This window comes from Dromiciops gliroides, chromosome 4 (assembly GCF_019393635.1).
Source record: "Dromiciops gliroides isolate mDroGli1 chromosome 4, mDroGli1.pri, whole genome shotgun sequence".
NCBI classification, from domain to species: domain Eukaryota; kingdom Metazoa; phylum Chordata; class Mammalia; order Microbiotheria; family Microbiotheriidae; genus Dromiciops; species Dromiciops gliroides.
In genome coordinates this window covers 57,285,520-57,300,978 of record NC_057864.1, presented here as the reverse complement: position 1 = coordinate 57,300,978, position 15,459 = coordinate 57,285,520, and the positions used below count along the sequence as shown (strand labels likewise).

General features: G+C 40.1%; 1 protein-coding gene across 1 annotated transcript in view; it reads right to left on the bottom strand.

The window, feature by feature from the left end:
• UCK2 (uridine-cytidine kinase 2) overlaps positions 1-15,459 on the bottom strand; it is a 71,935-nt gene that overhangs the window by 13,601 nt on the left and 42,875 nt on the right. The window contains exons 2-4 of the mRNA XM_044004152.1: positions 7,470-7,629; positions 6,507-6,603; positions 1,045-1,187 (exon numbers count right to left, since the gene is read on the bottom strand). Of these exons, the coding sequence (XP_043860087.1) occupies positions 1,045-1,187; positions 6,507-6,603; positions 7,470-7,629 (400 nt within the window). The remainder of the gene's footprint in view (positions 1-1,044; positions 1,188-6,506; positions 6,604-7,469; positions 7,630-15,459) is intronic.

Genomic DNA, 15,459 nt, shown 5'->3' with positions numbered 1-15,459 from the left:
CTAAAGAAACTCGCTGGCCTTCAGATTCCTCATGTACAAAAGGAATGGCTTAGACTGGTTCCCTTCTAGCTGTGGGGCTATGATCCTATCAACATTTCATCTGCCTAAAAAGCAGATGAGAACCCAAATGACAGATTCAGGGGCTGCAGCAGCCATAAGATCGGTGCTCACCAGTCTCTTTCCTATAAAACTGGCAATGTTACTGACCCAGTGCCTGGGTTATTAGGCAGAATTAAAACTCAAAGCATGAGCTTACTGTGGGCCAGGATATATGTCTATTGTGTGCTAGGTGTGGGGACACAAAGGTAAAACAAAATTGTCCCTGCATTATATCAAAAGAAAAGTGTACATGGAATTAAATGCAAGATCATTTTTCAAGAGCAGGGTACTAACAGCTGGGAGGGCAAACAGAAAAGGTCTCAATTACACCAAAATATTTATAGCAGCATTTCTGTCACAGAAAAACAAAACAATAGAAATAAAGTTAAAGCTCACTGATTAGTGATGGGCTAAGTAATTATAGTAAATAAATGTAATGGGATAATACTGTATGATATAAAATGATAAACAGGAAGGCCATAGAGAAGCAAAGGAAGACTTAAGGGAACTATGAGCAGAGGCAGGAAAAGAGACACACTTAATTCAACAATTGAAAGAATAACCAAAAAAAAAAATCCGAAACTTAACATGGTGTAACTATAAAGACCAAATTTCATGCCAAAGAATACCCTGAAGCCAAATGTCCTTATCTTACTCTGAATTTCCCATAAGGACGCTATTTGGAACTGAGTATTTATTAGCCCAACCCCTTTCCTATAAGCCCAAATGCCAACCTCTTAGGTTACCCAACAGTGACCTCACAGGGGATTTATTTTCCTGTACAAAATAACTGACTGATCCCACTTCTAATATCACGAGAACCATTTCCCTACAAAACAAATTCTCAAATAAAGAGGGTTCTTCTGCCTGTAGGTGAGCAAGAAAGTAGGACCCCAAGTGTGTATTGCTTATACCACAGTATGAAGGGGAGGTTTTCAGACCTACCTCTACGGGACAGTCGAGTATCTGCATCTGTGTCCACAAAGAGCTTCATCTGGAAAAGGTCTCGTACCTCCTGGCTATAGAAAGCAAGGATCCCTTCAAAGAGCACCACATCAGCAGGATATACAGTCACTGTCTCCTCTTTCCTGCCAAGCACAAGGCAGAAAGTGAAGCAACGTTAGACAAAAAAGTCAAGACAGTATTTGAGAAAAGGGAAGCGGGGCAGCTAGGTGGTGATGTGGATAGAACACCAGCCCTGGAGTCAGGAGGACCTGAGTTCAAATCCAGCCTCAGACACTTTACACTTACTGGCTGTGTGACCCTGGGCAAGTCACTTAACCCCAATTGCCTCACTAGAGGGAGAGGGAGAGGGAGAGGAGGGCATCTAATGAGTTCAGATGCCCTGCCAAACTCTGAGTCAGGGGGGATAGGACAGAGGTTCAAATTCTACCCATATATGACTAGTTATTTAACCTCTCTGAGACTCAGTTTCCTCATCAGTACTCAATGGCATCTGAAGTCTCTTCTAGGTCTAAAATTATGATCTCTGCTCATCTTCCCACTATGGACAAAGAAAAGGACTTAGCCGAAACAGCTTCGGGAAGCCTTCAGGACACAGCAGTCACAATTGGGATGAGACTCTCTTCTAAAGGAATAGCAGGCATTTAATAAGGGCAGTTAAGAGAATACAGAACTGGGCTTAGCATCAGGAAGACTCATTTTCTGAGTTCAAATCTGGCCTCTATGTGACCCTGGGCAAGTCACTCAACCCTGTTTCTTCAGTTCCTCATCTGTAAAATGAGCTGGAAAAGGAAATGGCAAACCCCTCCAGTATCTTTGCCAAGAAAACCCCAAAATGGGGTCACAGAGAAAAACAACTTACCTGGTATTTACTAACAATGGGCACTTAATTGTTTGTTGGCTTGTTGACTAAAGACAGCCAACGGTGCACTGTGGATAGTGTAAGTAAACAAAGGGAAGGGGCCTTCACCCTAGAATAGGATCCAGATGTTAAGACAAGGTTGGAGATGAAGGGGGTGGGGGGTGTGAATTGAAGATAGGGAAAGGTAATTCTCTAAGAATGAGCTGATTCTGAACTTTAAACACAGGAACTCAATGTTTTGTTTTGTTTTCAGGCAAAAAGTAGTTTAGGAAGAGATGCTGACATGCCTGGAAAGATCACTTTGGACTTGGGTTCTACTCCCAGCTTCATCACTTATCTAATCATGGCAAGTGACTTAACCTCTCCTCTTCTCAGTGGTGATAACTTTCCACTCCTATAGAGTGGCTGCAGAAGACCAAAGGAAATAACAAGCAAAGGAATGTTCTTTGGAAAGCATAAGAATTTTCAAAGGGGGTGGGCTGCCTTTATCAAGTATAAGTAGTGTTCCTCCATCATTCCCTCACCCTCAGTTCTATTCTCATTTTTCTTCGATTTCCCTCCTTTTAGTACTTATCACCATCGCCTACTTCCATTCAAATCAACAATAGAAGCCCCTAGTGATGGTACAAGACCCCAGTTTGTCAGAGAATAAAAATCCTCAAAGGTTTTCCAAGAAATTTCCTCAATTTCACAAATGTTTGAATATTCTATTCTAAGAATTATCAAAATTAAAGGATGAAAGGCAGGAGGACAAAGAAAAGAACAAGACAATTGGGGCGTCAGACTTACTAGCTGGGTGACCCTGGGCAAGTCAACTTTTTAGGCCTCAGCTTACCCATGTGTGAAATGGTATGATCCTAAAAGTGCCTACCAAGCACAAAGGATAACACAACTAATTAAGACATGGCCTCCTGATCTGAGGAGGCGGACAACACACTGCAAGCACAATGCATTCAAACGTAAGAGATACAAAGCACGGTAGGAAGACCTAGGTGATCGGAGGTCCCTTCCAGAAATAAACTATTTGATCCTATGACTAAGGAAGAACAGATGGGTCTAACACGGTAGGAGAAGGATTGAGGAAGGAAGGCTTCATGGAGGAACCAGAACTTGAAGGAAAGGTAAGATTTCCAGAGATGGAAGACAGTCAGGGAAGAAAGGACATTACAAGTATAGGGAAGGGCTTGAGCAAAGAACTAGAGACAGCACTAGCTATACACAGGAAGTGCAGGAGTCTGGTTTGACAAAAGCACGGCCACCTGCTGACAGAGCTGAGATATGCACCTAGGTGAAATCAACAACTTGGTATGTGACATGTGTTGCTGTTGTTCAGCTGTCTCAGTTGCTTCTGACTCTGAGAACCCACAGTTGGGGTCTTCTTGGCAAAGGTACTGGATAGGTTTGCCATTTCCTTCTCCAGCTCATTTTACAGATGAAGGGATCACAGAGCTAGCAAGTGTTTGAAGCCAGATTTGAACTTTTTGGTTCCAAGCCTAGCCCCCTAGCCACTGTGCCCCTGAGCTGCCTGATAGGACATGTACAATTTAGGAAAAGAAAAAGCGCTTTTGATAATTAAAACACATCCAATATAATTGTGAAGATGTTTGTAGCTTGATAATATAGTATATGTATGTTATATACCCACCTTAGTGGTATATCACATTAGTGAATAACCCACCTTAGAGATCAGATAGACCTAACCCCCGAATTTTACAGATGAAAAAGTTGGAGCTCATAAGACATGAAGTGACTTCAGTAAGATCACAGTTTATAAGTAGCAACATTGAGAATGGAACTACTAATTTACACACTCAATATACTTTGTCACTGTACACTAGCCAACTACCCCATCTGATTACTGTAGATTAGCCCAAGTCAATCAATGGTTCAATGGGAAGGATTTCAGAAGATACAAACTAATCCATCAAATTTTAAATGGAGAATTCCCTTGATGCTAGTTATGGGGTACGCTCATCAGACTTAATTCCTCTAGGTCTATCATCTAGTCTAATCCCTTCATTTTACAGATTAGGAAACAGATAAGTCTCAGTAAATGACTTGTCCAAAATCACTCAGGTCATAATGAAACTGGAATTCAAATCCAAACTGGACAATCATAGTGTTCAGAGGAAAAAACGAACAAAAACAAACAAGTCGGATCTCAGAAGCTACCTAATCTAACTCTCTCCTTTTACAAATGGAAACAGGATCAGAGAGACTAAGGAACTTGCCCAAAGTCAAATAAGTAAATGGCAGAAATGGAATTCAAAGCCAAGTCTTCACTTTCCTAAATCTAGCGCTCTTTCTACTGATCCACATTGCCTTGGATTTTAAGAAATTTAATTAAATGGATAACATCAGCCCTCATAAGGCTAATTATCTCTATGCAGATGAACCATAAATCTATATATCTAGTCCCACTCACCCAAGTTTCAATCCTGTGTCAAACTACATAATGGCCATTTCAAAATAGATGTCCCAAGAGACATTTCAATATTTCCCCCATAAAACCATCTCTATTTTAAGGCTAAACTCCTTGCGAAGGCCATCTACAATCAGTGTCTCCACCTTCTCTCCTCTCACTTAATTCAAGATACCCTGCAACCTGGTTTCTTCTAACCTTATCATTTGACTAAAACTATTCTTTCCAAAGTTACCAGTAACCTCTAAGGTTTCACCATCCAATGACCCTTTCTCAATCTTCATCCTTCTTCACCTCTCTAGCCTCTACTTCCAATTACCTTCCTGGTTTTTCTCTCTGACTGCTCCTTCTTCAGAATCCTTTGATGGGTATTCTTTCTTTCTATTCTTTGTCCCCTCATTATATACGAGGTTCATAGCCTCCAAGTTATCCTCAACTCTGCACTCTCCCTCCTACATGTCCAATCAGCTGTCAGGATCTTGTTATATTCTGTACACTACTCCAACCCTTGAAGCTGGAACAGGTTGGGGCTGTATTGTGAAGGGTTTTAAAAGCCAAAGAGGAGTTCATATTTTTGTCCTAGAAGCAATAGGAAGCCAGCCAGTGGAATCTGAAGAGGGTAGAGACATGGTCATATCTTTAAAGGAAATCACTGACAGTTGTGTGGGGGATGGATTGGAGTGAAGGAGAACCTTGAGGCAAGGCGTCTAAGAGGCAGCTGAGAAATAGAGATGAGGTCCTGAACTAAAAGTGAATATGCAAATAGAGATAAAGGGTTGAAGTGGTGTAGAGAGTATACACACACACACACACACACACACACACACACACACACAGAGGAAAAGGGAGAGGGAGAGAGAGAGAGAGAGAGAGAGAGAGAGAGAGAGCGTGCGCGCAAGTGGGAGAGCACCCACACAGCCAAACTGGTAGTCTTTCTGTGCTCCTATCGTGGTCCATCACCAGAAGTTTGCACTGGCTATTCCCTATGTTTGGAATGCAATCTCTCCTCAACTCCTTTTCACAGAATTGCTCTCTTGACTTTCAAGAAGTAATTCAAGTACCACTATCTATATAAAGCTCTTACAATTGGCAGTGTTGTTCCTAACTGCCTTGTACTTGTCTGACATATGGATGTGTTCTTACCTACTGAATGAAGCTCTTTGGGAGGAGGGGGAATCTTTGTCTGTATCTTCAGTGACTAGCACACAGTAAGTGCTTTATAAATGCTTAAATTAGAAGAACTAAGCCTGAACTAGGAAAATGCTACCCCTAGGCAGGGTGTTAAAATGGCAGCTGACACCCAGGAAGCTAATTACTTGGAGAGCTGAAGTAAAAGTTCACATGGGGACCCTGGTGCTTGGGGGCAGCTAAGAATCATAGAATTAAGTTCTTAGTCTGATTAAGAGCTTCCTAGTTCTTAATCTGATAATCTGATATTGCTTTCACTGAACAGAAAAAACAGGCCTGCCTGAGAAACCAATAACAATAAGAATAACTTACATTTATATAGTGTTTGCTATGTGCCAGACACTATGCTAAGCACTTTACACATATTATCTGATTCTTATACTGACTCTCAGAGGGAGATACTATTATTTTTCACACTTTATAGATGAGAAAATTGAGGCAGACAGGTCACGGGACTTTCCCAGGGTTACAGTTAGTGTTTTGAGGCTAGATTTGAACTCAGGTCTTACTGACTCCAAGAACAGTGTTCTAGCCATTGCACGCACCACCTAGCTCCCTAGGGGAAGGGAGAAGGTGAAAATATTAGTAGGATTGACTAATTCTTTTATCTAGTCTTTGCCTAACAGCCCCAACCCTTGGAATGACTCCTGTTATTTCACTGCCCCAAATCAACAGAATAGAAAAGTTGCCTTTACAGTCCCTTTCTCCATCCAACTTTCAGCCTTCTGGCATAGGATCTTAAGAGGAAATTATGTGACCTACTACCAACCCTAGAGAGAGTGCTGTTCACTGATGTGTGACCAAAGCACTGGTGCAGTTAATAAATACCCACCCACAAACCCTTGTCTCCCATCCTGAAAAGCAACCTATATATGTAAGTTCAGATCCAAGAGTTGTGTGCCTACTGTGTGCTGGGGGATGGGGGGGACGGACAGAAATCCCCACCCCTGAACAAGGGTGGAAGTCTCTTACCGGGAATGGGAAACAAAGTCGTACACAGGAATCTGAACCGTCTTTCCTTCTGTAATTTCTTTGAGGGTTTTGAAGATGAGCTCATTGTCGAAGGCATCTAAGGAAAAAGAAGTACTCTTGGCTCAGCTGTACACTCCATAAAGCCCTAATAATATTTTTAAATGACACAGATACCCACAACCATTGGGGAATTACTGACTTCTCCCTGTGATGAGGCACTTAGTAGGCCACCACACAATGACAAGTGGGTCCTCACTTCCTTTAAAAAGGACCTGCCTTCATCCCTCTCCTTCCCCCTTGCTGGTGGCCACGGATGTGGAACACTGCATAGAACAGACTTTGGAAACAGTCTTGCTATTGGGTTAGTCCTGCTGAACTTTTTCTTCCTCTTTTTAAAATTCTAGCTTTCCTTTCCTTCTCCACCAGTTGTAGATCAACCCAAAGGGTTGCCAAGACTGGGACCAGTGTGGCTAAAGCACAGCAATGGGAGAGAGGGCTTCCTCAATCTGTTCTGGCAGAGATCTGAAGGACTGCTTTGCTAATCAATTCCTTTCTATCCTGATCAGCAGGCTCTCCAAGGGCGGGATCTGTGCGCTGATAAAGGCTGCTGGAGGACAGGAATGCTGCAATGAGCACGTAGGCAGCCAGAATGCTCCCAGACACTGCATTCTTCCCAAAGTGTGGTGTGTGTGTGTGTGTGTACACATACTCCCTTCTCCCTTTCTCCATATCCATCCATTTCTCGCCCTCTTTGTCCCTCCCCTCCTCTTTCTCCTCCCCCTCTCTGTTTCCTCCCTCTCCCTACCTCCCTCCCATCCCTTCCCCCTTTTTCCTTCCCTCTTCCTTCTCCATGTCTTCTTCCATTCCCCCCTCTCCCTTTCTCCCTCCCCCTCCTCCTTTTTTTACTGCCCATCCCCCTCTCTCCCTCCCTCCTCCCCAGACTAGACAGCACCACTTCCTTACCTGGGTGGTCAAAGTTGAACTGGCCCTTGAGGGCCTTGGCCTTCTGCTCCAGGGTCAGCACTCGGTAGAAGCTGTCCTGACTGAGGATCACCACCTGCTTCTGATGATAATCCACCTCATTCTGACCCAGCAGCTGCACGATTTTGGAGCACACTGAAGACTGCAAAGGGAGAACAAAAGGCAGTGGTTAGGTTACAGGGGCAGAAAGTTCAGAGGCTGAGGGAACCCCATCTCCCTAGCTTGGAGTCAAGACGCATGCATGCTTCTGAATCCCTACCACACCAACATGTGCAGATCTCTATTCCATAACAAGGGTGGGTATAGATAAAACAAATACAAAAAAATAATCTTTTTTAAAATCTCATTTTGGTTTGATTGACTTCTTATCTTTCTGCCCCTATCCGCCTCTGACTGGAGGCATAAATACAATGAAACTGTACAATGGAGGAAGAAGGGGATTATTGATATTTATAAAGTGCTATAAGATCTGCAAAACTCTTTTCCCACAAGAACTTGGTTAAGTAGGTAACACAAATAATAGGTGAAGAAATGAAGAGTTCTAGACAGTAAGGGGTTAAGTGACCTGCCATGACCATGCTATTAGTAAATTCTGAGGTAGGATTTAAAAACCTAGGTCTTTGAACTTGGTATCTATCCAATGCTCTCTGACCACATCATGCTACTTTCTTAGCAGGAGAGAAGAAAGCAGAGAGAGATGGGCAAACTCCTAGATAATGTACTAAATGAATAATCAGTCCCAGGTAACCAAGAAATACAGAAGCCAGAACTGGGCAGCTAGGTGGCGCAATGCATAGAGCACTGGCCCTGAATTTGGGAGGACCCGAGTTCAAATCTCACCGCAGACACTTACTAGCTAGCTGTGTGACCCTGGGCAAACCACTTAACATCAACAGTCATCTAGACCTGTGTCTTGCCACTGAACTCCGATGATTCTGGAGGAGTGAGACTGGTAATATCACAACATTAACAATTCTGAGTTAGAACTAGCGCTTCCTTAAACTGACCCCCACCCACCCAAATGTTGTACCCTCATCCCCCAAAACAGCACCTGTTACCAATATAACTTCCACCATATCCTAGGAAGGGACTGGAACGTTTTTACTCATGCCCTTAATCATTCTTTTGTGCTGGTAAAAGCCTTGTGTTCCTGGGGTCTAGAGTACAAAGTCACCCCCCTATTCAGGGCAGTTCCTTTTGAAACATTCCATGATCCCAGACCAAACCATAGACCTTATCATTTGGGGAAGATTCCATAGCACCCTACCAAGGTCACCACAACCTGCTAACCTTTGTTTTTTACTTTTGTTCATTAGAGACCTGAACTGGACCAGCTTATAAAACCCAAAGTCCAAATCAATGGTACAAATACATAGAATCCTAAATAAATCCATAGTATCCAATCCAAATAACATTTTTTAAAATCCCTAAGCCAAGTTTTTTCCACTCTCCATAACAATATCAAGTGAATAAATTCAAACTGGAACAAAATCTGTTTTATTCAATTGCTGAATCAGAATAAAGCCAAAACACCAAAACATTACTTGAAATGAAATTTTATGTGGGTCTAAATGTTGGGAGGAATGTAGCGGGGTGGGATTGGCTCTATTTGAAATAAGCCAGCCCTGAATGAAAGCTCATAGGATAGTTCTCTTAGGGGAGTATTTCCACATCTGTTCTTGAGATTATTGGCTGTATCACCTGACAACCACACTCACCAGCCCCCAAAACCCTGGTAAGGAAGCACAGGCAAGCAGAAAGAAACACTGGATCTATATAGTTGGAAGACATGGGTTCAAATAAATAAAAAGAGAAGAGAAGAAATGAGATCTCTGGCCCAGGACCTTTTCCATATAACAGACACCTGTGGGTGATATACCCTGAGGCATCATTAGGGTCTATATCGGATATCAATGGAGATTTGATGCAAAGACCTTATTATATAGTCCCACTTAAAGATACTTTACATATTTACAGGTATATTTTGAGAACTTCATTAAAGTAAAATTCCGATAAAATTGCCTTGCTTAACAAAACCAGAGTGAGCCCATTTCAGTAAAAATACTCAAGGGAATGGGATTATAGGTTTAGAACAGGAAGATACTGGCCTGCTTGCAGTTCCTTTCACACAACACCATTTCCTAATTCCATGCATTTTCACTGGCTATCCTGGCCCTGGAATGGTCTCCCTCCTCCATTCCTGGCTTCCTTTCAGTCTCAGCTAAAAAACCACGTTCCCCTCAACGCTACTGCATTTCTTCCATTGATTATCTCCAAATTATCCTGCATATAGTTGTTTGAATGTTGTCTTGTCCATTTGATTGTGAACTTCTTAAAGGAAAGGACAGATTTCTGTACTCACGGTGCTTGGCACATTACTTGGCACATAAATGCTTGTGGCCTTGACAGGACATAAGCCTTATTTTAAAACAAAAAAAATTTGATAAAAAAGGATTCAATTCTAGGGGGGAGAGGTGAAAGTGGGATTTATCCAGACATGACCTGACAAAAGTAAAAGTAAAAAGCCTGACATTTGCAAATAAAATATGGGGATTGGATTTTAAATTTTATTTATCAGTATTGTAATTTACAAATTTATAAGACTATGCCTTGGCTTTACCATCTTTAAAATGGAGTAGAAAAATTAATGAGCCAACTATTTTTGTACATAAGACACCATTATGTGAACTAATTTATGGTGTGAGATTCTGAGTGACTATAATGAACCATCTTGGGGAACATCTTGGATCCCTCCTCTGGAGAAAAAGGTGGTGAATTAGTTACATAATCATGCATACACTGTCAAACATGGTCACTGTATGTTGTTTTTGTTTAACTTGTTCTTTATTGTAAAGGAGGATTCAATGCTGGGGTGGGGGTGGGGGGGCAGTGCAAAAGGGATTCTTCAAAATATATTCCAGAAGGTATCATGCCTAAACTGGATCTGAAGGTAAATATGAATTGAAATCTGTACTTTGCTTGTGACCTATGTGATATTTGTTGACTAAGGGTTACTGTCTCAGCTTAGTTCACAATCTTCAATAATTTCCTGTTGCCTAGGGCAAAGCTTCTTAAACTGTGAATGTGGGAGTTGAGAAAAATTTGACAATAGTAAAAGGTTACATATACCTATTTTATATACTTGTGTATATATATACACACCCGGGGTCACAAAGTTTCTCAAGAGTTGCAAGTGGAAAAAGTTTAAGAATCTCTGGCCTGGGGAACGAAATTCAAACACCTTTACTTGACCAGCAAGGCGTTCCAAAATCTACCATGTTACCTTTCTAGCTTTACTTCACCTCCTCTCTCTCTTCTGACACTCTTCTACAACTCAACATGACTATTGCTATTGGTCTGTTTTAAGTTGTCTCTGGTTTTGAGGCAGTGCCCATGAACTAGGTTAAGCATCTCATTAGAGAAGACTACTCTCTGCCACTGTGTATATAGGGTCTAAGTCCCCTGAGTCTTTGTTCCCTTTCCATCTACTCAATGCCATTTCCTCAGCCCTTCTTGATCCTTACAGATACTGAACATTCCCCTCACCTTCTTAGACCTCTAGTAGCAACTTTGTTTTGTACTTCTCTGATGTACTACATATACTTATCCTGTGACCCTGTGTATCAGCCATCACTTGGAAATAGTTGAACAAATCATGGTTACAGGTCATGGCCTATTACAGAGCTGATAAGACTTTTGTGAACTAATACAGAATAAAATAAGAATCAGGAGAATATGACTATACTAATGATAAAGTGGAATGCCCTACACTCCCCTACCTCCACAATGGCAGATAGGAGTATTCTACAATGAGATGCTTAACCTAGTCCCTTAAACCAGACCAATGGCAAAGAACGGTTCTCTACTATGCCTGTGGGGAGACAAAAAAAAAAAGAATCTGTATGGAGTGGGAAATCAATGGCATGAACAGCATGCTGAATAAGATGTAGAAGTAAACTTCTAAAAATCAGAACATACAATCTAGGGATGAGACCAAATAATCCTTACAACAGACCTTTTTTTCCTTGATTTTCTCCAAAGGCCTCAAGTCAGCACCATAAACCTATCTGGTACTCTACAAACATTGACGCCTTCATCACAACAGCAATGCCCAGCAATCCTACAACCTGCTTCCAGGCAAGTTTCATGAAAGCAGACTGAAATCTTTCTACTCCTCCCCAACGAACCTCCTATCTGAAACAGTGGAAGCAATAAATAAATAACTGCTGAAAAAAAGCAGTCACCCACATCTAGAAAAATGTAGTCCCTCTTCATTACTGCCTCTTAGTCCCTTCCAAAGTTCAAAGCACAGTGTAGCTTACTTCCAATATCAGGTATTTCCTAATCTCCCTCTTTATTGCCATTCTTTCCATATTTGAATTGCTTTGTGTATTCTTTGTATTTATTTGCTTGTAAGTAGCTAGGTGGCTCGGTCAATAGGGTTAGACTCAGAGCCAGGAAGATCTGAGTTCAAATATAGTCTCATACATTTACTATATTATATATATAATACTAATATATACTGAATATTCTCTTTCTTTCTCTCTCTCTCTCTCTCTTTTAAAACATATATATATATATATATATGTTTTAAAGATGAAGAAACTGAGGTAGATAGGCATATGCCTACCTCATGTATTTATGCACTGAGAATCAGATGAGACAACATCTGTACACTACTCTAAACTTTTAAATCACTATATAAATACCGTTAGCTTCTATATACCTATTGTATCATTCCTCAGGAAAATATAAGCTCCCTGAAGACAGCAGCTATTTCATTTAAATCTTTTCATTCCCAATATCTTGCATAAAATACGTACTTAATACTTATAAGAGACCAATTCTTCTCAAAGAAATCTAAAAGGTAGTGGCCAAGAAAGCTAAAGAGGTCTTGAGCTACATTAAGAAAAGTATGAGAGAAAACTATAGATCAATTTACTTAATGAATATTGATGCAAAATGCTAGCAAGGAAGATTATAGCAATATATCACAAAGATCATACACTATAACCAGGTGGGATTTTTACCAGGAATTTAAGGCTAGTTCTATTAGGAAAAATATCAGCATAATTGACCAATTTACAAAAACCAACAAGTCAATTAACAGATGCAGAAAGTTTGACAAAATACAACTCATAAACTAAGGAAAACTCCATTTATTCCTATGTGATAAGTAGTGTCTAAGACCATGAGGAAGCATTATCTGTAACAGGGATAAGCTAGAAGTCTTCTTACTAAGATCAGGGATGCCATTATCACCACTATTATTCAATATCATACTAGAAATGCTAGCTATAACAATAAAAGCAGAAAAGGGAATTAGAATAGGCAACAAGAAAAGAAAGGCACAAGAAGTAGAGCCTAAGATGTCAGCGAAACAGAAAGTTTTTGTCCTCTCCTCCCTACGGAAAAAAAGATCAATTCACGAAAGTGGATCAGACCACTTTGGAAGCACTGGAAACTTGCAGGTCTCCAATATGAGCTGTCCCTGAAATCCTGAAATAACACTTAATAAATACCTAAAGAAATCAGGAGAGCCAGTGCTTGACATCCCCAAAAGACACGCAGAGCCCAACCCTAACAAAGTCCAAAGTCAGAAAGTAAGCTAGAAGAGCAAACAAACAAAAAAATCCTACTATAAAAAGTTATTATGGTGATAGAGATATTCACGAAACAAACCCAGAAGAGAATTACCCCAAAACATCTACAAACAAAGCCCCTAAGGAAAATAGCTTGGGTGCACAAATGTTTTATGGGGTTTTTTAAAGTTTAAAATGTTTTTAATCAATATGAAAGTCTTAGAGGAAAAAACTGGCAAAGAAATGAGAATTGAAAAGGGAATAAGTACAAAACCTTGCCCAAACAACAAATTCCCTGAAAATTAAAATGGACCAAGGAAGTCAATGACTCCATAAGACAATAAGAAATATTAAGCAAAGTCAAAAGACTGAAAAATAGAAAAATGTTAAGTATCTGGAAAACAGATCTAGGAGAGAATCTAAGAATCATTATGCTACATGTAAGCTGTATCAAATTGCTTACCATCTCGGGGAGGGGGAAGGGGAAAGATGGAAGGAAACAATTCAGAACTCAACTTTAAAAAGACAAAACGTTAAAATTTGTTTTTACATTCAATTGTTAAAATAATTAAAAAAAAATCATTATGCTAGGGGCAGCTAGGTGGCGCAGTGGATAAAGCACCAGCCCTGGATTCAGTAGGACCAGAGTTCAAATTTGACCTCAGACACTTGACACTTACTAGTTGTGTGACCCTGGGCAAGTCACTTAACCCCCATTGCCCCCCCCAAAATTATGCTATCTGAAGAGCCTCATCAACATAACTCAAGAAACCATAAAGCTGGACAGATCTTAGAAAAAGAGGGCACAGTGAAAAAACAAAGAATTCACTGGTCACCTTTAAAAAAAAAAAAATCCTCAGCAAAAATCTAGAATTTCCAGATCAAAAAAGAAATAACACAAGCCGCTGGAAATTAAATTATATATATATATATATATATATAAAGTAGTAAGGAGCCACAGTCAGGATCACACATGCTTTTAATAGTATTTCATTTTTTCCAATTAACACTTTTTATGAAATTGAGTTCCAAATTTTCTCCCTCCTCCTTAAGACAGTAAGCAATTCAATATATATGCAATCATGTAAAACCTATTTCCATATTAGTCATGTTGTGAAAGAAGAAACAGTTTGCAAAAGGAAAAAAAAAACATAAAAAAGTGAAAATAGTCTATGCTTCAATCTGCATTCAAACTCCAATTCTTTCTCTAGATGGATCACACGTGATTTCACAGCCACCACCATAAGGGTATGGAGAGCTTGGAATATGATATTCCAGATGGCAAAGGATATAGACTTAGGGCCAAGAATAACTTATCCAGCAAAACTGAGTATAGTCCTCCAGGGGGAAATGGGCTTATGAAATAGGACTTCCAAGCATTCCTGATGAAAAGACCAGAACCTTGGAGACACGTTCAAACACACAAATAAAGAGAAAAAGATAAACATGAGCAAATAAGGATAAACTGTTTACATTTTATTATGAGAAGATAATACTTGTCCCCTCTGAACCCTATAACTATCAGCAATCAGAAAGGAAATCTAATTAGGCAGCCTGGGAGTGGTTATGTTATGACTTGATGATCTTTAAAAAAAAAAAAAAGGAAGGAGAAAAGAAATACTCTGAGTGGGTAAGGTTAGGGAACACTTTCTGACATCAAATGCATAAGTAGAAGTCTATAAAAACAAGAAACATGGAAGAAAGGGTGGGAAGAAGCAGTGCCACTTGAACTCTCATCACAACTGGTCAACACACACATTCGGTAGAGCATACATTCCTCCTAAGCAAAACAAAGGGATTACACAATACTTTTGCAACTCTTGAGGTGGCAATTAGAAACTGAAGGGCTGCCCATCAACTGGGTAATGGCTTCAAGTTAAGGTATATGAAAGTGTGGAAATATAAAAAACGATGGAAGCATGGTTTCAGAGAAAGCTGTGAAGAACTGCATGAATTGTTAACAGAGAAAGGAGCAGAACCAGTAGAACCCTTTATATAATAATAACTACTCTTAAAGAATAGATTTAGGAACTCTGATCAGCATAATGATCAAACAAGATTCCAAAGGACTCATGAGATTTACTACCAACCTCTGGAAGAACTCAGTGTAGAATAAGGCTTTTTTTTTTTTTATTTGAAACATAGCCCATGTGGAAATTTGCTAGGCTTAACTATATGCATCTCTAATAGGGATTTAGTTTTTCTTTCTTTCTCAATGGAGAAGAAGTCTTTTACTGATCAAAAAAAAAAAAAAGGCACAGCATCCAGGAATAAGGAGATAAAGGACACAATTAAAAGCTGGAAAAAGTCCAGAGGAGCAACTAGGAAGATGGAAGACCTTAAAAACATGCCCAATTAAAGGCTGAGCTATTTCACCCATCAACTCAGGG